The sequence below is a fragment of the Aphis gossypii genome, chromosome 1 (assembly GCF_020184175.1).
Source record: "Aphis gossypii isolate Hap1 chromosome 1, ASM2018417v2, whole genome shotgun sequence".
Lineage (NCBI taxonomy): Eukaryota > Metazoa > Arthropoda > Insecta > Hemiptera > Aphididae > Aphis > Aphis gossypii.
Window position 1 is genome coordinate 85,804,172 of NC_065530.1, and position 25,492 is coordinate 85,829,663.

At 32.0% G+C, this 25,492-nt stretch overlaps 1 protein-coding gene and 2 long non-coding RNA genes across 5 annotated transcripts in view; 2 read left to right on the forward strand and 1 right to left on the reverse strand.

Moving 5' to 3' along the window:
- Nucleotides 1-3,601: 3,601 nt before the first annotated feature.
- Nucleotides 3,602-14,543, forward strand: LOC114132096 (uncharacterized). Its single transcript, XR_003593044.2, has 3 exons — nucleotides 3,602-3,855; nucleotides 4,396-4,581; nucleotides 13,006-14,543. It is a non-coding gene; the product is annotated as an uncharacterized LOC114132096 (long non-coding RNA).
- The window catches only part of LOC114131951 (RNA-binding protein Musashi homolog 2), a 60,065-nt gene continuing 45,431 nt past the window's right edge, over nucleotides 10,859-25,492 (reverse strand). For 2 of the 3 annotated variants that reach the window (XM_027997344.2, XM_027997412.2), the window contains 2 exons: nucleotides 17,521-18,067; nucleotides 10,859-17,415 (listed from right to left, as the gene is read on the reverse strand). In XM_027997344.2, the coding sequence (XP_027853145.1) occupies nucleotides 16,591-17,415; nucleotides 17,521-18,067 (1,372 nt within the window). In that variant the 3' untranslated portion in view covers nucleotides 10,859-16,590. Of the gene's footprint in view, nucleotides 17,416-17,520; nucleotides 18,068-24,989; nucleotides 25,214-25,492 lie in introns of those variants that run through there. The other variant, XM_050197724.1, reaches the window with a different exon arrangement.
- Nucleotides 18,066-18,887, forward strand: LOC126549163 (uncharacterized). Its single transcript, XR_007603337.1, has 2 exons — nucleotides 18,066-18,358; nucleotides 18,487-18,887. It is a non-coding gene; the product is annotated as an uncharacterized LOC126549163 (long non-coding RNA).

Genomic DNA, 25,492 nt, shown 5'->3' on the forward strand with positions numbered 1-25,492 from the left:
AATTATGTATTAATATTTATTACATTATTTTTGTTACGAATTGAAAACTATTTATAGGTATTAAAAGTTTTTTTATTATAAACTGTTGTAAAATCAATATAGATTTATAGTTAGTGTTGATAGACCTCATAATAATGAATTGTTCCTGTGTAAAATAAATGAACCGGTATAAGTGTGAAACGGTTGTACATAGTAATGTACTTATTGAATCTAATATTGAATACTGTTTATAGACTATTCAGGCGATTATTCACTTAATACGTTAAGTTATTTACTATTTAATGTTAACGTTTAATATACATTTTTTTATAGTTTCAAAACTAATACTGAAAAAATAAAAACAAAAAACTTTAAAATTTTAGTGAGTACCGGTTTTGCTGTATATCAAGTATTTTCACAATAACTATAGATAAATGCATAACAATAAAAAATACGTAATAGTTTTAGATTCCTATAAATAATGTTATTCAATTATAACAAAATAATTAATATCATTATTATTATCTTTAAATAAATAATATCATGCAAATTCGAACTCAAAATGTCTATCAAAAATAATTTTCTTTAAATATTTTTTAGATCTTATGGTTTCAGAATGAACTACTTATAAAGAATTTTGTGTTAATTTTTTTAAATTATTAGATACAAAAAGAAAAGTTTTTATGAATTTTAAACTATAAAAAACTATAAAATAGTTTGCTATTTTTCCGATTTAAATACTCATAAAGAAATATTGTGACTACACAGATTTTGTCAACAATTGGATTTGCGTAAAGATTCTTAATTTTTCTTAATTTTTTGTTTGTTTTTCTCAATCATGAAATTAATTAGTGAGAATTTTTAAGCTTGACCTATTTAAAGTACAGATAAGATCCAAAACTATTTCTGTTTTTAAAAATCAATTCATTTTATTGATAACTTATTGTGGACTCATAAGCACACACAAAAAAAAAAAAAACACACCATACAACCTTTTATTTCAACATATTCATTGCTTCGCTCAGAATCTAAAAATGCTACTATGATCCAAGAAAACTTAAGATTAATGAGTTTAAAAATTATGCCATTTAGTTCGGATAGAAACATATTATACCTAATGAAGAAGAAATATTAGAAAAAAATAACTACAACCTATATAACCAACAAGTAAGTAATTGTTGATGTATAATACGTGGTGTTAATATAGAAACAAATAACGACTATAACTCACGGTAATTATAATTAATCATCAATTATGCTCTAATTAACAAATATAATATATTCAAAAATTTTTTGTCCTTTATTACGTTTCATATCAAATACACGCAGAATACATTTTATTATTTATGAATTTTAGCTAGGACTACTATAAAGTATAACTATAATATTTTCAAATTAAAATTATTTAACAGCATTTATCTGTGGTGTGTGTGTCATCCTATACATGTGCTCAGAGGAAACGTACCGTGGAGCCTGGGTTGTAAGTATGTATGTATCATATGATTATATTAAGGTATTTAGATGAGTTTTTTTTTAAATTGACCGGTTCAAATACAAAATTGTCAAAGGAACGCGTAATACCGGATATAACGTCACGGTACATATATTATTAGTATATTATGTTACATGGACATGTTGAATTATTATAAATATATATAGTACTATAGTAAGTATATAGTGCAACAAAACGTCCGGTAAATAGTAGTATACTTTGTAGCAGAGAGAAAGTGAACATCTCACAGTTTTCTTAGCGTTGCGAATTTCTCATATTATATTGATGTGAAGTAGAGGGACACGTCTAGAGAATTTTCACACCCAGAAACTATAAAATATATTATATTCACACTGAAAATATTCCAACCGATTCATCGTTGTAATGAGTTTTTGTAAAAATAAAAAAAAGGTAATTATTTATAATATTCTTTAAGGACAATACTGCGACTATTGCAGGGTTTAGTGTATAATTTTTTCGAAAAAATAAAATATAATTACTATATGATATATACAGGTTAAATAAAGTATAAATTTAATTTTCATATTATTATTAAATAAGTATATAGAAAAATCAGACTTAGGTATATAATATTATCCTTTTCAAATAGATAAAAGTCAAAGTCAAACCAAAAATAGTTAAATTAATTGTAATAAAAAGCTATGAACGGATTTTTATGTATATTAAGCAGCTTTTTTCCTTCCTACTGATTCTATCGTAAATGATATACTTATTATAGTTATAATATACAGTTATCAATATTATTTTACCTAAATGTTTATAATCAGTTTGTCCTGAATTTGAATCGTTTTTGGCATAGCAATCGAAGGACCGATGATATTTAATACCATATAGGTATATTATATAGCTCCGTGTATCGTGTAACCCGCAAATGTCGGTCTCCATTGTCGATCAATCTGGTTACACTTCAATGTGTATAATATAGGTATTCTGTTGTATTATAATATTATTGTATTCACATCAACTATACCGCGACTATGACACTATCGTCGCTACCACCATTACTATTCTACCTATACCTAACTGCTTAATTAATATTAGATAATTATTTCGTAGTATAATAATAATAATTTATTAGCTATTTAGATAATCGTATGAATAATATACGATATAATAGTCCGACTCTTCACCGAGGAAGGATCCTATCTTTTTATCGGCGAAGTTAGAGTGTTGAAAAATAAAACAAATATTTTTACACAATATTATTTTCTATAAATGAAATGTTATTCTAAGACACAATAAATATATGTATATACTATATAATATATAAATAGTAATTACACCTATACAGTATACGTACGTATACTACTAGAAAGTTAAAGAGTCTAACCTGGCATATAATAATATACTGAAGTTATATATTTTAAATATTATACAATTTGAGATGATATAATATCGCAAGCTCAACACAATATATAATATATTACACGAGTAGGTATTGAGTATGCGTATTATATATACGCGTGCAGTACACAATGCCCGTCGTGCGATGTATATAATACAAGAGAGGGGCCTGAGCTTGCAGCAGTACCCCGCAGGGATTCCGCCGGCAAAATATCACCCGACGAAATCTCGCCCTCCCCTCGCCACGTCGGAAAAATTAATTATGAATAATGGAAGGGACGGAGGCCTCCAACACCGCCGCCGCCGCCGATGGAAAGTGCCCGCGTACAGTCATAATATTTTCATTCACGCCGAGTGCCCGCAACAGTGGAGCGAGAGACTCGGCAGTGGCGGCGGTTACTGCAGTATATAGTGATGGAGGGGTGGACTTATTCGCTGAGGGGAGGGTGACGACGGGGTGCGCGAGTACAAGGGTAGCGTGTGTCCGAAGGGTGTGGCCGCCCTATCTAATACGGCTAACCCTCCCTCCAGCCCGCTCGCCCATCACGACGACTCGGGGAAATAAAAGGGAAAAGTACCACCGCCGATGCCGCCGCCGCCGCCGCTTCCACCGTCTTCACCACACCGCCACCGACGCCATTCCACCCCTTCAAGTTCGGCTATTGATTCCACCTGCAGCGACGTTGCTGGGGAGGTGGTGGCGGAAAGCGGTGTGCGAATTGTGCGTTGCAACGGCGGCCCTCGTACATCCGCCTCGCCCGCTCCGAAGGGCGCGAACGACGCGCGACGGCGATGGCGACCGGGCACGACATCTCATCCGCGGTGAACCAACACACACACGCGCGTACGTCGGCCCGCGAGTTTCGTTTTGCAAACGTTTTCAGTGCTATTCGAACGACGGCCGTGGATGCAGGGACGGAGGTGGACTGCAGTCGGCGTTGTTTTGCGAAGTTGACGAACGAATTCGGAAAAGACGTCAATTCACTTCGTCAATTTTCATATTATCTGCACGAACTCACGTACGTATTATATTTATAAACGTGTATAAGCTTAAAAAATGATACCTTTCTGTATACGCGCAATACGATTAAAGTAAGTTTATTATAGTATAAGTATATTTTGGGAGCCCTTATACGTGTTTCGTATTGTGTTATATAGCGCGTGTGCCGCACCCGAAACCGCGGCGATGACGACGACGACGTAGGTATACTACGATATTATGTTTATACTTACTGTATTATAATATAAACCACGCCAAAACCTAATAATCCTATTATAGTGTAATATAATAATGGACAACTTCTCAAACACCGCCACCTAACCGGCGTGACTATCGTGTACCTGCAACAGTCGCTCGACTTAAATTATCGTTATTATACGATTATCGCCGCGTTGGATGATCCCGATGATTTGTAAAATATCATGATATAGTATTATAATACAATAGTGTCGTAAGTAGTCGCGTAACCAGTGACAGACGACTACAATAGCTATAATTAAACTATATTATATATGTACAGCGCAAACAAAATTGTACAGCGTGAGAAATTTTATTTCAGGAACTTTACATCACGCGTATTGGATATATTTTCACGATTCAAGTACATCACGAAGCGGCGCCAACTTATCGCAAAGTGTAATAGCCGCAGTTCAACAGAAATACACGATATATATAGGTATCTGTCTAGTGTCTACAGTGTCTGCTTTCGATCGAGGCCGAGTACACACACCGTGGAAAACCGGAGGTAAAAACGATTTACAAAAAACTATATGAATGGTTTTCTCTACACATTTACAGCGTGGATGTATGCATTGACGGAAATTACGATAAATAAGACGCTCGACGATATGAGGGGTACATGCTGGTGGGGGAAGGGGGTAGTCTTGTACCGGCGACCGCGAACTTTTTCGATGTACCTATACGTCCTCTTCCGGCCACCTGTTTTCTATAATATAATATTATTACCCTGTATTCCTCTTATTGTATCGTATTATATTATACTTAATAATACGTAAGTATATATAGTAGGTACGACGAATTAGCGTAATGGAAAAACCGTATTTTTCCTATCTGCCTGCGGCCGACCAGGTCACACCCTTTTCGTCATATTATTTATTATTTATTTTCTAGCTGTTCCACACTCGTAAAACTCACAACGGGCGTCGGTTGAGAGGACGTGTTAAAAGCCGTTTTACTATATTGCACGGTAGTCCTTCGAAAGAGGTCATTGGACGTTATATACTCATGTTTATACAAATAGAGTGCTTTCCACTGGTGGCTTTTTTTTTTTTATTCGCCAAATTAATATGATCGCACAATTAAAACACCCGGAAAATCCATAACTCTTTGCTTCACGCAGGAAATCGTTTTGCACGCAATTTACGCCTTTATTTTTTGAAATTAATAAAATTGACTGCACACGACGTAATACTTTATGTTTAAACCATTACCACGGTTCGTTTAATGTATTATGTGGGTGGACAAGGCGAATGACTATTAATAATAAACTTAAGAGAAAACACAACGGAATACTTTTATTTTCATCATCAGGGATTTGTTTTTGATCAATAAACCGGTATTTCATTGCTTTTCCGAGCGTAGCTTTACACGAGAGTAGACCTAAGAATATAATGCTGCACGTCCTCAGCTGACCCATCATTCGTACAGGAATTATGTTGATTTCGTTTTGAACAGATTGAAATAGAAACCTATTTAATTATTGCGATTTTGTTCATGTATTAGGGAATTTTAAAAATGACTTAGTTTAGTTAGAAGTAAAATGGAACAATACGATAATAAATTCGAGTTTGATATTTTTCTAATAATGTAGAACGAAAGGTACAATAGATTATATATATATATATAAATAATAATTTGTGTTTCAATCACACAGTTTAAAACTCGTAGGTAGGTATACCGATTGCCGATTACACAAAAGTCACGTTCACCAAGATTCTTTTTGCCTATTAGGCTGTATTTTGACGAGTAAAACGTCATTACTATTATAATAAGCAATACATGCGATGTTGCTTAAAATTTAATGAGCGTACAGGGTAATCCGTCCAACGTTCAGTAGCATTCGTTAATTTTTGTGATTTTTAAGTAAGTTACCTAATGCTCGAGTAATAAAAATCTGTACATCAACGACAGTTTAATTATTACATTTCACAAAACAAAATATCATGAGAAATTCTAATTTTCATTTTAGCTCACTAGCGCAGCATGTTTTAGTTTTACTATTATATTGTTTCTTTTTTTAAATATTGCAATTCATATTTTGAAAATATAACTCGAAAAATATAATAAAAAGTAATTAATGTCAATTGTCATTCATATAGCGGTGGATTATTATACAATTTGGTACTTTTAGTTTTTCGAAACTAATGATATTGTAGTTCATGAAACGAATCGCATTGTACATGCATGACGTATTATAGGACTGTCGACTTCTGAATCTTCTGATCTGTCGTCGAGAAATTCTTTTTAAAATTCAGTTTTTCTTTATCAGCGGACGCGTAAGACCCATTATGTACAAGTTAATATAAAATAATGATAATATTAATAATAGTATACGCCACCCGCCTCGGTGAACCCTTATTCGCGGACTAAGGCTAACGACCCCGCAGCAGGATTCGAAGTGGCGTTTAGCCGTGGTTTGCGGACGATATAGGGGTGCGATATAGCCGCCGCAGGGACGGATGGGTAGGAGAAAACTCGACGATTTGAGCGGTTATAGTTCGCAGGGCTAGCATGCGATTTTCGCTTCAGAACTGCTACACATACGCGTAGTACACCGGAAAACGTATACCCCTAGTATGGTTGAGGTTGATCTCAGTCTTTGAAACGTCTGGCCATATACAGGGTGATTCACTGAGCACGACCAATTCTATTTTTTCGGTTTATGATAAATAAATTTATATTCCGATTATGATGGTATGTTTATTAATTACCGTGTTTTCAAATTTTTGATTTTTGTGTACTACTTATGAGGAGTGTTCCTTGACGATAAAAACTTTGGTTTTTCAAATCAAAATTCCTTTCTTTAAAATTAACCATTCAGTGTATAATTGTTTTGAATTAATTTTGATAGTTTAAGATTAGTGATCCACTAAATAGTTGGGTACAATAGAAAATAGGAGTTTTCGTTGGAAGAACAAAAGTTCATATATTTGAACAGATCACTCCACAGATAAGTAGTACAAAACGTCTCAAGAATTATTGAAAATTTGATTTTTAAGAATGCGTGTATAATATATATTCAAATATTGCAACAATCAGATTTTGAATCATTTCGCGTCATTGAAGTAGAAAAACGGGTTGAATGCTCTTTGTGAGTCACCCTGTAGGTATACGTCCGTAGTATTTGGTGGCGTTACGTCGCCGGGAAATCCATTTGTGACGGAATAGGGACCGCTCGACGAGAGTTACCGGCGGCGTTGTCGTGACGACCGTTGTAGACGCTTGCGCGCGCGCATTGTATGATAATACTGTAACATAGGTACCCTCTGTAGCTGGCCGCGAGCAAACCGTGTACTTAGCATTTTATAGTACATAACATAATGCACGTCGTGTTGGTGGTGGCCAAAGTTCGGTTTTAGTTGTGATCAACACCAAGTACCGTGCTGAACAATTTTCAAGGCTGAGGTAATACCTACTATCGTTTAACTATCCTCATAGGGCTTATTTGATTAACGTTTGTTTATAATAGTATAATTTCAATTTTAATCGTATTTACGATTAGTTAATGCACTATATTATAATATATTGTACCAACCAAAAAGTCTATAGTCACGTTCAATGATTAAAAATCGATTTTCTTACAATGACCAAATCAAATTTAAAACAATTAAAACGGATGTGCGAATATCCTATTATTGTAATTTCCAAACTGTGTTATCGGCATTTATACACCGTTGTTCCTACGGTAAAATGTTTTTTCTTAAAATAAACTAACCCGTACGGTTCGCTTAAAAGGACATTATCGTCGCCGCGATAAGATATATTTTATAGTATGATAGGTATATAATATATATAGATACAGTAGATACACTCCAATTTTTCGACTGATGTCCGTTAGGTATACTGTAGTTTGGGTCAATGCCACCGCGTCGGACGCAGCAGCAGGCGCCAGCGGAGGTCGCGTGCACCGGGGCCGTTCAAATTTTTATTTTCACCCTTAACTTTAACCGTTCACAAAACCCAAAGTCTGGCCGTGTGTCTCCGTGACGGAATGTATATAATATAGGATGTAAATACATAATGTGATTAAAATAGTTTTTTTTCGGCAAACCCGCACGCGGATGATGTCAATAGCCGACAATGGTTAGCAGCACACACAGTTTATGCGTTTTTAATTATACTTACGGCGATGCAATTTCTAACACGTCGACAGATTTAGCGAAACAGATGTAATAATGTCCGAGAAAACGTCCTGATTCTGGTGCAGGTGTCATATAAAATATTCTATAATTCTATATACGAGTCAAAGTAAAAACTAGTTATCTTTTTTTTTTTGTTTTATAGACGGTTAAGGTTAACTATCTTTTTTATATCGTTACCATTCAGCACTAGGTATACATTATTAGGTACCTCCTATATATTACCTTCCTTTTTTTTATTATGTTTGTTGTCGTGTGTAGAGAGACAGGCGTATCGATGTCAATTAAATTCCTGCATCAAATATACATTATAAATTGTCATTCATCACGTAGACTTACACAAATGCAGTTTAATTGCACATTTGCAACGTTGTATCTACACTTTTGACTTATAATATCTATCTAGGTACCTACCAACCTACACGCTTTCAAGTCTTATCGCTATCTGCTATCACTTCACCACCATGTTCAGAAATGTAGATATCTACTCCTGTTTATAATGCAAATAGAAATGTATCATTCATTTATTTTTATACGGATTTAATGACGAACGAGTGAACAAATAACTCAACAGTATAGCTTAAATTTATATTTTTTTAGTATTCAATTCATTCCATAGTTCTAATTTGTATTTTGTCAGACTTATTGGACGCCCGCAATATAAAAGTAATTTAAATATTTATTCAACTACAATATCATATTATGTTTATTCACTCATAAATCTATTTTAAAAGGGATATCATGTTATACTCAAATGTTGATTAAAATTTAACGTTGCTCCCTAAAATAAACATTTCATTTTAGACAATAGCAACCTACCTATAATTTAATACATTGTAGTAGAAAATAATCATATTTCACAATCCCAGAAATGATATACACGCGATGCCTTCTACAGGTATATCTAAGTTTAGAGCTAATACGTACAAAATGAAATGTATTTTATCGGTCTACTATTTATAGGTTTACGAATATTATAAATTTTCGGGGTAAAATTAATCCTAATATCTCTAAGTAACTCTGCAGACTTGCCCTCGTAATAAGCGTAGATCATTTAAGCTTAAACACATTTAGGACGCATTGCGTGTGACCGAGTATAGTTAGATAGAAATAGTGCACATACTTATACATATTTTATATACCATTGGGAAATAGGTTTTTTGTTTTTTTTTTCAGCTGTATTTTCAACATTTGTATTTAATTAATCTTTTAAAAATTGGTTACGAACATGTATAGTAAAATGTAGTTAATTTGGTGTCTTTCGAAAAAAGTACAGTTATTACAAAGAATAATAATATTATCGTTTTGGGAATTTCGTTCAAAATTATAAACGACTAGATAGCATGTCAAAAGTTAACTAGGTATTAAAATTATTGGTAGGTAGAGGGTTTATATATATGTCTCTTATTTTGAATTCTTTATAATTATGTTCAAAGGACTGCGAATAATAAATAAATGCAAATAACATCGAAATTTTGAAAATGATTACTTAGTTGGTAGGTACTATAGCTTTATACAGCTTGAACTATCCAACATTAATCGTTGTAATGATGTAATTAAACAATTTCACTCTGTAGCAACTCTCAAAATAAGCAAAGCTGCCCATATTTATTCGTATTAATATTATATTTTATGAGTATTTAGAAGAGAATTGCAAATTTTCTCAGGTATGTTTTCTGTGCACAATATAATTTGTTGTTTGTTTGAAGTATTTATCTATGACGATAAACAGATTTTACGTCTGAGACTATTTCGGCTAGTAAGTACATTGTCGTTAAAGATAACACAATTAAGATTACAGTTAATACAAAATATTTCGTTTCATGTTTTCTTAAGTAGCCTGAACAATATTATTGCAGATTAGGATTTCTAACTTAATACAATAATATAATATCATTAAACATTTTGTACGTGTACAGTCAAAAGTATAAAAAGGCGAAATGCGTTTAAATATATATTTAGTATGGTAAAATTATCAATTTATTTAAAAACATAACATATATCGAAAGTAGTATGAGAACTGTTTTCTTCGTTTTTTTGGATTCAACGGCGCCGACTTTTATGTATATGTAAAATACCCTGAAAAATTCATAAAAAAAGATATGCACAACAATACAACATAGCAACAATACACAATATAAAATATTTAGTTATAACAACGTAACAGCATTAGTATAATGTAGTTAATGATTATTATACGTAAACATAATTTTATTAAACTGATCTCCTGTTAATCGAACGCAATTCATCTGGAATAAAGATCATTAAATTATAAAATGTATTTTACATTATTCACACTTTATTAACAACTCTCAACAACTCGTTGATACGCTATTCGTTATGTTGGTCTGCAAGGTAAAACGAATTCGGTAAATAATGTTTTTTTTGAACTTACCATTCATTTATTTAAGAATTTGTTGTTGGATGTTAAAAGTATATAAAAATGTTTCGTATATCACATCATCATATTAAATAAAATATAATATGATTAAAAAAAAAAAAAAACGCAAACAGATATTTTGTAGGAAACATTAATATATAGATCATAGATAGGTTCTTTGAAGTGTTAGCTAATAATCTAAAAATATATAAGGAAGAAGTAGCACACAATATTATAATTGTAATAAAAAAACCACGTTTATGTTTATTTTTTATGGGGTAAAAAATGTATTTTAAAGTAACTTTTTCGAACTAACAGAAAAAATAGTAATAATAGTAATAATAATAATAATAATAAATACAAATTCTAATCACATAATCTACACCTAAACTAACCACAAATACGAATATATATATATATCATATATATTTATTGATTCTAGGCGACTAACCAAACATGACTAGACCTAGCCTAAAAAATTGTTGTACAAAATTTACACAAGTTATATCGATTAAATACACGTCTAAATATATCTTGTTATATAAAAAATAACATATCGATTTACATTGTTTAGACAGTCATGGTTTAGGTGCTACTCGTATACTCACTAATGATGTTTCGTATTAATTTATTATTACAAAGGAAGACTTACAAACGACGAATATTAAGTTTGAATAATATGTCACGACATCTGATATATTAATTAAATCCGTAAATAATTAGTAAAATATATATACTGATTAAAAATAAGACTAGATCAAAAAACGACTAGTACAAGGTTCAAATATCACAAATTTTACATATTTCAAAGATCGTATTAATAATAATAATAATAGTAAAAAAATGTTATATATATAATATTTATAATACATATATATATAAGTACGTAAATATCTTACAATTCGTATTATTGCCGTGAACGATATATATATATATATATTATTATATATATTATATGTATTATAAATATGCCTAAATTTTTAAAATCACTATAAAAAATACACGTTGAACGAGAAAAAATTCTAAATATTACTTCCGTCCATTACATTATATATAAATATATATATATATATTAGGTACGTAAATATAATAAATTAATATATTAAACTAAATAGGTTTTTGTATACTATGCCACTAGTTTGGCGTTTATAACTAAGTGTTTATACATACACACATATATATATATATATTTTTTTTTTTGTATGAATATATAATATATAAAAAAAAAATGATACACCTAAATATTAATTAATTACACGCTAAACTATTTGAGCAATATATAATAATATAATAATTATGATGATAATAATAATAATAATATTAATAATAATATAATATAATATAACATAATTTTATCCATTTTTTTCTCAGATAGAATGGGAAAGGACGTGAATAGTGAATATCGATTTCCCCCCGAAATATTACAGTATAACACGAGTGAAATTGAATAAAATTCATAATACTAAAAGCGCACAGAAAAGTATGTGAAAATAAAACTGGCACAGAACTAAATGTAATAAACACATAAATATATATTTAATGATAAATGTATATAAAATACAAGAACCGTTGTTAGACTATATTAACATAAATAAATATTATTTTGGTGTTAGTATATATAGGTATAATAAATGTCATGTCTACTTAAATACTACTTCCAACAACGGTGGAAACACATGCAATCGGCACCAACTACGATGTTTTACGAGCTACGGATAGTTTACTGTTTAGTATAGAATAATTAAGTAATATAATATTATTATATGAGGCCGGTTTTGAAAAAAAATTTCTAAAATTTGTCAATTTTTTTGATTAACAGTGCTCGTCACTTTTCAATTATTTTTTTTTTTAATATTTATAATTATATACAAGCGATGTATCGCTTAGCCAACGAATCTGTTGAAAAGAGTTAAGTTCTCATCGGTTTCAAAAACGATCATCGTAATGCGTTATATTAAAATACCTCTCCATATAAACTATATTACATTAATGTGGTATATTGCGCTGGTCCTGTTTTCTGTAAGAAAAAAAAATGTATATACCATACTTACCTATGGCACACACACGGTTTTAAACGTTATGTCTGTCGCGCGGGGACCAAAAGTCGGCGGCAGCTGCTGTCGCAGTCGGAGTTGTCTTCGTAGTTGTCGTCGTAGAACTAAACACAAAATCGTACAAACACACCCACTAAATTTATTAAAACAATCGGTAGCTAATATTTTTCCGTTTTTCGTATTTTGCCTAATTCGCAGTATAATATAATACGCTTCTAATATATTATTATACGTAGCAGAGATAATATGTAATATATTACTGTGATACGAGTCTACACAAAGCGTCGACTAATGATAATATTATTATTATGTACTGCAAACGTTGTTAATATTAATATGTTTTTTTTGTTCTACAGGTGAAACGGCGGCCGCCGATGTCGTATCTCCGGAGAGCTGTTCGAGCACCGCCGGTCGTGTGTTCCACGAGGAAGTTATAAGTAATAATAATACGAATAACAACGATTAGTAATGACATAATATTACGAACCGTTATTATTAAATTGTTATTACCTTCAGTCGTGCGGGCCGTATAAAATTTAAGGCGACACAACTGTATACTATTAATTTCTACGCCACACACCAGAACCCGTTACCTACCGCAAACGCAACAGTTAATATAGTGAGTAAAAACAAAAAAAAATTTAAAAAAAAATTCTAATATCGTACCAGCCGAAAAAATACTTAATATAATCATCAATTGTATTATATTGTATTGAGTGTGTAAATATTATATTTTTTTTTGTCGTTCTCGTCGGTTGTGACTCGAGCGCGACGACACTGTCGAAAATAGGCGAAGGTATACAAAATGTGTATAAATTATTAAATAATTATTATTATTACATGATGACGATAATATTGTATATACGTGAAAAAAATTAAACTATTTCGTTCAACACGTTCTTTTAAAACCAAAATGTTGTTTTCATTATTTTTTTTTTTCGTTTGCTCGCACAGCACATTACACACATTATAATACGGTGTAATGATGTGCTATAATTACGAAAAGTAATATAATATACATAATATTAAGTATTGTATTTATCGGTAATAATAACAAAAATCACAACGATAATACGACTACGTATATTAATGTGATGTTACGAACGTAATATATATATGGTCCGGGGTTAATTTCAGCGGCACGTAATTATAAATTACTATTTACGACGCAAATACGTATTATTATAAGTCCATATACTGAGCAGCCGTTTACGTATTACACTATATATATATGATATACATGTTAGGAATATTTATATATTATATCGAATTCTTCTAATGGGTTAGTAATATTTTTTAACTACTTATCAAACAACAACAACAACAAAAACAACAATAACAACAGCAACAACAACGGTTATAGGGTTAATAATGATAATAATATGTATATATAATATCACTCTACTGTCTAAATAATAATATTATATATGGGCCGATGTACAACGGACGGCTTCAATAATAGAATAATAATTGCAGTATATGTATTTTAATACACATACACACTCAATCGATGATGGAATTAGGAGAGGGATAGGGGAGGGAAAGAGATGATTCTCATCCCCAAAATTGAGCGCGGGCGGACCGTACGCGGCGATATATACCTACATATCGCACGCGAGGTCATACGCATGCAATATATTATATTATTACTATAATAATATAGATATATTATATAATTTAGTATTAGTATTATAGGTAAATAGTATACATATAGATAGATATTGGTATTATAACAACATTACGGTAGTGTGGTGTTAGGATGAGAGTAAGATTGTTTTTTTTTTCATATACGATTATTTCCTTTACTCGAATACATAGATGTGTATATATATAAATACTATATACACACACATATATGTATATGAATTAAATAATAATGATCTAAAAAAAAAAACAAATCTAAAATTAAATTAAATAACCAAAAGCGGATCGGTCGGATTTTCTACTGACAAATACTACTTTTATTTATTTCCGTTTTATAATGTAAACAACACAGCATTTTTAAACATTTAACTACTAGAGTGCGTAAAGAACTAAATTGTTAATAAAAAATAATAATAATAATAATGATAATAATTGTAAATAATAAAAGAAACGAAGGATCCACGTATATAGAGGTATCTAAAACTACTGTTAATAATATATTTTTACGATTTTTTTATCTATATGTAGGACTACACACGAATATATAGTAGAGAACGTCTACACAGAAACTAAATAAATTAATAATAATAATAATAATAATTAAAAAAAAAAATGTCAAAAAGTGTACACTTAATTACTCTTACAACTATGTATTTTTTTTTTAATAATAAATAGTAGTTAATAATATTACTCTACAAAAAAAAGTACTAAACTAAAAAATACTGTTAAAATACACACCAAGTCTAAATATGACTTCGACATTAAAAATATACACCTAGAATAGGTTTTTAAATGTACTAAAAAGTCTAGGTCTAGGATATACGACACAAAACCGGAGTATGTAAAAGCATCGCTAACCCTCTTTCGTATAATTGCTTTGTCTTCCTTTTTATTAACTCTCAAAATATTACAAAAATAGAGGGCTTACCACTAGAGTAAAACTATACTAAAAAAAGATTTAAAAAAAAAAATATATATAAATAAACAAAGAGATCAATAACCATTTAAGTATTATTGCTTTACATACATATAATAATGATCTAATTAGTATTGTCCAGTCGAATCAGTGCTTTTCGTAACTTTTACTTGTTTAATTCTAACAAACTAAAAACTAAATCGCGCAGAAAAATTAAATTATTGTTTTATAGTAGATAATATTATACGTTTTAACTCTTTTAGTGTCTAACTAAATATTGAACTCGTGAGATTTTCATTACTTGACAATATATATAAAAAAAAAATACAAAAAAAAAAAAAACAATGTACGATTGATCACTAAGGCGAACAGCTAAAATTAAATTGTTGAACAACTCCAATGTCTTGTTTTCTACTGATTTAAGTATACAATAAGTAGTGAGAAAATAAACAAAAAAATATATACATATAATAAGAATTATTGTTTTTGTTATACATTTTCGTACTTATGTTTTCTTTCTAAGTTAAACTACTATAATACTAGAGCGAGTTAGTAAATCTGATTTTAAAGAAGCATTTGATATAAGAAGCGAAAGATTTATAATTATCATGTATTATATGCATGTATACATATATATACAACAATTAAATATACGTATACATGCATAAAGAGAGAGAGAGAGAGAGAGATAATGAAATATATAGAGAAAAGAGAATATAATTTATGAAATGGTATTTAAAAAAATTGTCATGATGTATGCTTGTGAGCTTTGGTCCTTAATGGAATGTATTTTCTCTACTGATCATTGGAATTTTTTTTATTAAAGAGCAAAATAATACATTAACTAATTAATTAATTAATTACACGTTATTTAGACACTAACCACACTACGATTAGAAAGTTGAGAAATATTAAAAATTAATAATAATTATTGATAGTAATAATAATACATAAAAAAAAAAATAATAATAATTAATTAATATTAATGATAAATCTGACTAGAAATCGTTAGTTTTTATCCGATGAAAAAATAACTCACGACAATGAGGCAGTGGTATGGCACACACGCGGATTGATCTCCGAAGATCTGGCTGTCAGCCTCGTCGATTTTGAATAATACAAAAAAAAAAAAAATGATAATGAAACGCGGTTGGGTGTGGGTTGGGGTGAGGAGGGTTCAGATGGGGATTTTTTTTAGATTTTTTTTGGTTGAATATTAAAAAAATAATTTCAATGATAGAATGTATCTGAGCAACAAGAGAATGTTTTTCGTTTTACTTTTTTTTTGTTCGGTTTTCTCATTTACGCGAAAAAAAATTGACCTGACCAACACACAACATACAAACAGCACAGGACGCGCGCAATAAGGGTTGAAACGGGCCTAAACGTACATGCCACCCATGCCATACATGGACGACCAGTCGATGCCTTGGAAGCCACTCATGTCGATGCCGGACAGGCTGTACGCCGGATATGCGGCCTGCGTGGCTGCGGCTGCTGTGGGCACCGGTTGCGGGGCGGCGGCTGCTGGCTGCGGGGCCGCGGCTGCGGAAACCGGAACTGGATACGGGGCATAACGGTAGCTGGCCAGTCCTGGATACGTGGCGAACAGCTTGTTGTAGTTGTGCGCGGCCACCGCGGCCGCGGCGGCTTGAGCCTGAGCCTGGGCCTGTGCCTGGGCTTGTTGCACGGCAGCCAACTGGTGGCTGGCCTGTGTCACTGGAGCTGCGGCCACGCGGACGCCAAGCGGTCCACCGACCAACACTGGGCGCTTGCCCAGCAACAGGCCCGCGGCGGCAGCGGCCGCTGGCTGCACTAATTCCTTGGGCTGTGCCTTCTTGCACTCCACCTTCTTGTTCTTGATCGTGTGGAAGTGGATCTCGCATATCGTGTCCACTATGTCATCGTTTTCGAACGTGACAAACCCGAAGCCACGGTGACGCTTGGTGTGTTGGTCCATCAGCATCACCGTCTCCTCCACCTTACCGAATTGGCTGAAGTACGCTTTTACCTCGTCCGCGGTGGTGTCCTGGCTGACACCACCTACGAATATCTTCTTGGTCTTGCTGCCGGCCTTTGGGCGATTCTTGGGCGTCGCGTGCTTCGGGTCGATCTTTTTGCCGTCCAACGTGTGTATGGGCACGGCCAACACCTTCTCCACAGTTTCCGCATCCGAGAATGTGATGAATCCAAAACCACGACTCCTCTGCGAGTGACCAAAAAAAAACCAAAAAAAAAAAATAATATTTTCGTTACATTTTATTCGCGAGACAAAGATATACAAGCCTCCATGGACGGTCGAGATTCTTACCTGAGTGATGGGGTCCTTCATGATAAGTACATTGGTCACGTCACCAAACATGCCAAAATATTGTTTGAGCTTGTCGGCCGAAGTCTGCCAACTGAGACCACCGACGAACAGTTTGGCCGACGTGCCCTCGGTGCTGCTGTTCGGTGTCGACCGGCCGCTGGGCGATGGCGCCGAAACCATCTGTTCGACGGCCACGGCGCCGTTTTGTTTGCCACCGCTGATGATGGCCTGTTGCTGTTGCTGTAGTTGCTGTTGCTGTTGTTGTTGCTGTTGCTGTTGTGCGGCTACCACGGCCGCGACGTCTTGAGCTGACTGATTGCCGTTTTGTAGCGGTGAACCCGCCTTGTTGGCTGCCGCCGTCGGTTGAGGTTGAGCGATTTTTACCAGGCCCGGCAAAGGGCCGCGCACTGATTGGTGGTGAGGGTGCAAGGCCAGTGGCACTGGTGCGGCAGTCATCGGCTGCGGCATGCCCATGCCACTTGCGGCCAACATGCCGCTAAAGTCAGCCGCGTGTTCGGCCAACGTAGCCATTTGATCCACTCCCAAACTATACATTTGAAAAAAAATAATGTTAAAACGTGTTAAATATAAAAAAAAATTATATGAAGTTAGGCCGTTACGCGCGAATTATATTATTTTTTCGTTTTGCGTCTATGATTATTATTAATAATAATATATATATTTTTTTATGTAGGTCTACAGGTGAAGAATTGCGATCGTAATATTAATTATCAACGCAAGATGAACGCGATAATAAACAGCAATATTACGGCGACATATAATCATTATCAACAACAGCTACGTCACAACAACAACAACAACAACAATAACATAAATGGTAAGTCTACACAAACTTTGTTCTAATACGTAAATAATAATAATAATAATGTATTTATAATAAAAAAAAAAAACCAACTATAATTCGTTTATAACAATGAAATAATATCGTAAATGTGTGTTCCGCAGGGTTTTGCAGACTGCAAAATATACACGGAGTAGCAAGCCTCGGAAGATACTCAACAATTATGAAATACTTTTACGACGATGACAACGTTTAATGGATAACACTCCGATATTGTCCTGTCACAGCAGTAATGTCACTTATTCGAATTGTACTGCTGTCGCGGGACATTTTCGGAGCTGTCATCCATCTCTCAATGACGTTTACCAAAAATACCATACGAACATCACCATAATCGCAACAACGCAATTCAGAGTAGAAGAAAATAAATAACAATTTTTTTTTTTTAATTTCTTCGTTTATTTTTTATTATTAATATGTGAAATATTTGTATTTTGTTTTGATAAAATAATTTTTATTTTACATTAAAATGGGATTTTACTATATTTTCTCAATACACAATTAATATATTTTCATTTAGATATATATTAATTAATACGTTATAGATAAAATATAATATTTTTGGAAACATCTGATCCTAATATTTTTGCTTATCAGTCGAACTTTAGTTTACTATATTTGGTTCTCAAACTTGTAAATATACTAAAGCATATTTTATAGATAATTCTAATATTAATTAATGAAAGATTTCATCCATCACAATTATTTTTGATTTAGAAATGTTCATAAATTATCGATGAATAATAATATTTATACATTTTATGAGGTTTTATGATATAAGATGGCTAGAAAATAAAAATGATATAATATTGTGAATAATTTTTAAATGTTCTAATTCGAATATAACAAAAAAAAAAACTTGGCAATTACTTCGGAATAAACATTTAAAAACTTGTAACTTATGTTGTTTGTTACAATTAAAGAGTTGTGTTGGCTTTTATTCAATCATGTATTATTTTTTAAGAATTAAGTAACTTTAGGCATCGTAATTTTAAAATATTAATTTTCTAGTAAAAACACTAATAAGAAATAGTATAAAGTAATATTGTATATATTAAGTTTTGTGAATTATACCTACTAACAGCACAAACATATATAGTTTGTGTCAATGTGTAAATAATAATGCTATATAAATATTTAAACAATTGTAGATAGGTATGCATATTGTAAAGGTATTATACACAATATATAGTTGCATCTCAACATTATGTAGCATAGAAAGTTGTCATAAATATTGATTAAATAGTAATTGTGTTTGTTTAAGATTTAGGTATCCAAAATGCATTTTACAAATTCACGTGCAAGATAATGTACTATTACAACCTAAATGTTACTTTTTAAAATCACTTGAATTATAATAGCACCTGTGTTAAGAAGAATTTTATTTTGTAATTAAATGAGTAATCATATAAAATAATTTTAATTAGTGTATAACTATAGGTACATTAGTAAAAATTCATTAATTTTCAGGAGGTTTTCATTGTTATTTAGGCCGTTAAAACATTTTTATGTTTTATAGAATAATAAAATAAGTGTTAAATCAAATTTAATACTTTTACATATTCCGTGTATAATTTGCCAACAGTAAAATATTAAAAAATAAAATTTTAACAGTTTGTTTAATATTTATATGACATTGTGGTGCGTGAATGAACATCATATACGACATGACGGTACAAAACACATACAATAATTCACTTTTAGTATTGTTGGTCAATTAAATGTTCTAATAAAATGTATATAACTGTAAACGTATCGCAGAACTGTATAAATAATGAATTAGTGTATGTTAAATAACAATGTAGCGAAAATGTGTATCTGAACGTATTTATGACTAGTAATAAGAACTGTAAAGTAATAGTACTGTACCATAACGATAACATATATTTGTTTAATACGCATAGAAGTGAAGTAAAATAATAATTATAAGTAATTTACGTTGGCAAGTTAAATTAAGAACGAAAATTTAATTTAATGCAAACAATTAAAATTTAATTTAAACAATGAATAACACTAAATATATAGTAAGTGTTTATCTATTATAGCCGAAAGAAATATATTATATTTTTATTTTTTTTTCACATAGTTCATGTAAAAATAATTATTACTCTAGTTGATCATACATAAATTACAGAGGTAATATTTATAACTATATGACGCGTGATTTTATTTTTAAATGTCTTATACGACGTTATTACAACGCGAGTCGAGCGGATACACGATACCGTTTATTATCTTTTACACGTTTAAACGCAGAACATAAATTGATAACATTTAGTTGTAGACACTCTTTTGGTGTACATTAATCATTTTGATATATTATATTTATTACTTAAATGCCCCCTTCCCTATTATTCATCTATTCGGAACTTGGCCAAAGCATATATATATATATATACAACTTTGTAATAAAGCAAAAATGTATTAATCACCCGTCAGTCAATGTTAAACTTAATAGACTCTAGTATACTATTGTGCTTCACGAATTAATTACCTATCATGATTACAATGATACAACTTGAGGGTGGAAAGAAAATCAATAAATTCATGATGACACGTCAGATCAGACCATTCAAACCTTTTTAAGTTTATTACCACGTCGTATTTAATAAATTATTACAAAAACGTACTCCATAATTATTTTATAAAATATATACATAAAATATAATACAAAATTATTGCTTATCTTTTTGTCACGTTCAAACTGTACAGTTTTCAATTAACTTAGTCGTCACTCGTCACGTAGAGCAATGAATGGAAAAAAATTCTATACAGCCATTTTTATAAAGGCTAAAAAAATTTAATTTAATCGACAACAAAATAAAAACACTTTGACCGAGAAAAAGAAACGGAAATGGCAAACGTATTTTGACGTTGAAAAGGAAATATAGTTCAAAATTATTAATACTTCAATACGTTACAACAAACCCAAGACGTCAATGATTGCGTTTAAATCAAACGAAACCAAGATAAAAAAAAAAATGACATTTTATTTTTTACACTTTAAAATCGATAAATGTTATTCAGTATGTAGTGCTGACAGAGTGTTAGTAGGAGGGAGAAGGAGCGGGGATGCATTCTGTATTCAAGATAGTACATCGATATAATATATATATATATATTATATATCGAAGAAAAAATTCAAACCGAATACAAACTAAAAGCAGAAGGATGATAGATATACGAACCAGTTTTAGACTGGTCAGTGTTTTTTTTTCAAATCAAAATACGACGATTTATCATATTTCTATTGAGTAAAATGCATTGTTTAGTTTTTTTACATACAACAACAATACAATATTATTATTATTATTTCTTATTAACTGTTACACTCCTAAAAGTGTTAAAATCCTTGAAATATTTTTATACAATATAATAATTAATATAATAAACTTATATGTGTATAAATGTTAACATGAATGTCTTAGTCAAATTAAAAGTGAAAAAATGAAAATAACTATTAATTTGAATTATTTAATCATATAGAAATTATTTTTTATTGAAAAACTCAGTACAACAGTTCAAATTGAGATTTATAAAAATTTACGTTTGGTGGGTTAACATATTATATTTTATTATAATAGTTACAATTTATTATAAATAATAGTTACGAAAATTACTTCGCACATTAGCATGTACATAATAAGAAATAAAATATTAAGGGTGTACATTGTAGTGATGAAAGCTAGAATGCAATTTAAATGAAAATAGAATTTTTTAATATTCTAAAAAGGGAGTGTTTGAAAAATGTTTTAATTTTGTCATTGTTGTAAGATGTAGTAATATTTATAAAATGTTTTTGAACCCATCGAGTTTTATTTAACGGTTGTATATAATAGTTATATACAAACAGAAGAAAATAATATTTTATCACGAAATGGCGGAATCTAAAGCTGCGACGACTGCTATAGTATATATTATTTCCCAACAAAAGTGTATAATACACGTTAAAATTATATCTATGAAGTATCCCTTTCAAGTTAAATTGAAAAGGTAAAATTGTTTTTAACCTTCAAATGTCAGAAATACTTGGCCACGTATATAGTATAGTGTTAAGATTTAAAAGTGACATAGGCTTTTTTACATGAATAAGTTATTTTTAACACGAGAAAACAAAAGTATTTGTATATTTGTTAACTAAAATATGAACTTTCAAAATAATACTTTTGGTATAACTACTATTAATTAAAATCTTACCTAAGTAATGTAAAAATTAAGTAGTGTAGAAATTGCGTAATAACCGATGTTATACGTCGCGCATTCAATTGGTCTATATAGATTCTGGAGACAGTTAATATAGGTACAATGCTGCATGTTTCTACGCGTTGGTATCGTTTTGACGTAGCGTACAGAAATATATATAGTTAAATAATTGCAGGTCAATTATAATTGTAAAACATAGATCAGGACTCGATACAAGTCATGTGTAATATGCCAAATATTGGTAATAAATCCCGGCAAATAATCCTACTCTATTCCAACAACCATCGCAGACCAGACGGCTAAGTACAAACATTTCCAAAGCCAAAGGTGACCTGCAGAGACGTAATTATGTTTTACGAAATCTGTCCAGAATCGACGTCAGCGGCACGTGCTCAACCCACGCAACGATCACGGGGTCGTCTACGTCTCCCAGTTGATTGGTGGCGTGCTGCGTCGTATTCCGCAGTGACGGCAGTGAGTGCACGTTTCCACCGTGTTTTGGAAGGGTCGGGTAGATACGGTCGGGTGAATAGGGGTAGTAGGCGGAGCTTACGAACTTTAACACGAGGCGATCAAATTTGCACATTTATTCGTCAGTTTACCGCATTCATCAATATTATATCACCATCGTACATAATTAATAAGAATGTACCGATATTTGCGGTGTAAGTAGCTTTACTTATTAGAGAGAATACGCACGATACGGCTGCGTATAGCATAAAAATATGTATTTTTTGTTTTCTGAAACACTCGGCCGTGCTTTTATTTTATTAAAAACGTCGAGTGGAAGTTATACTACTATAGACGAGGTACGCGTGCCACCTCACCCATATCCATGTCAAGGCGATATGAACTCGGGTCGCGAGAAAACGGGGATGGCGTGGAATAAAAAACGTTTGGGAAGTGTGCGCAGCAGCTTTAGAACAACGGGCGACAAGGAGACACTACTGTCGTCATTGAAGAGAACGGGTGCGAATAAAACAAAGCTCATTGAAAAATAGTTGCTGACGTAGTCACGAGTGCTTCAGGCAATCTTGTCGTCTCCGGCAAAAAGCCCGTCGACGACGATCGGAGTTATTATCGACGACTATCTTCTGATTATAATATAATAATACTTAACAACAGTAGTTATGGACGACGTGTACGAGTGGACATTATCGCACGCAATGAGAATTAAGAGAATCGAGTGCGTGCGCCAGTTACGGTTTTAGAAATCGTGAAGAAAACAAAGATCCCCCGACGACCGGGTCGGACTGAAGACGATACATATTATTGTTTTTGCAGTTGTACATAATACACTGTGGCGCGGTTATAAAAACGAAAAACCCAGATAAGAAGAACAGACAATAACGCGTTGTATATTATTATGGTTTTTTTTCTTACATAGTCCCTTTTTCGCGTGCCTCTCGTCGCCACCATGGTCGTAAAATGAGACAAAACGCTCGAGTACGAAATAAAAAAAAATAACTTAGTTACCTTACTATCAGGTATAATTATGGTAGACTACTGCGCTGGGTCATCACTGGAATAAAAATTAATACCGGGTAGTCGGGACGACAACCACAATAATAATATTATGTACTTTGCCGTTTAAAATTGCGAACAACACGCACGGCTTACTAATCGTTTCAGTTTGCGTTTATTTAACCAAATAAAATTATACGTTGTACGAACGGCGTTTCACGAGATAAAAATTTAAAAGTTTATAATATTCTATTGTAAATACGGGGTAAACGTTTAATGCATATCCCTAAACGTAGTTATAATTAATTTTTTTAACGCCTTGTTATAATTACACGATTCAAAAGCATTAAAAAAATTAGTAAACGAAAAATCGTCTTGTTGATAAAACGACAATACGGCTGATTGTTTACAAGTTTAGAACACGCGTACATAATATTAAACATATATCACGCATGACATTATTCGTTTCGCGCTTGGTATACATACCTAAAATATTAATTTACACCGAGTGCCCGATAAAATCGCAAATTGTAAATTGTTCAAACAGTCGGTTTTTTTTTTTATTTATTTTTTGTAATATTACGTAATCTGAGTTTTGCACTTAAACCGTATAATGTAGTCCCGGTGAATAGGACATTTGTACGGTGATGTACCTACTTTACATTAATTGAAAACGTGCCGAAAACGTCGTAGCGACCGTGTTTACAGATGCGGCGAAAACGTATACGTAAAATATACGTACACGCGATACACCGCCTAGGCGACTGTTACTTTTCGTTAAAATATTACAATAAAAACGGTACAAAATCGTACGAAAAATAAACGCTCAATTATTACTGTCGTAAATTAATTCTACATAAAATATTAGTTGTATTTTCTGTCACGAATTATAATACTATATTATTATTATTGGTACGTCGTATAGGTGTAAGATACTCACATTTTTTCGAACATCGAACGGTAAACAATCAATCAAGCTCGTGAGGACTAAGGGTAGTTGGACGATCGTTCGAAAAGAAAACGACGACGACGACGACTGCGGCGAGATAATAATAATATTATTTTATATAGAAACGAAATAACGACGAAAACGTCAAAACGATATTATTATACTATTAATTATTATTGTCGAACAGTCGGTGCGCACTGCGCAAGTGTGGCGCGGCGGTGGAATGTCGATGGGACGGACTGTTGAAGACGACGGTGACAAAGACCGCAGACGATGGACCCGCGACGAACGCGGAATCGAACCTCTTTGGCGAGAGAAGCCGCAGTTGTGGCGGGAAAAACCGAACGGGCTGGGTACGTGTGTGGTGGTGTTTTACTGCTCCCGTCGACATAAAAATATATACTCAATTATTATAATATTTATAAATTTTAGTTATATGATGTCGGTGGCCACGGCATCCCATTAAGTAAATTGCCTTTGAATCCTATTTATGT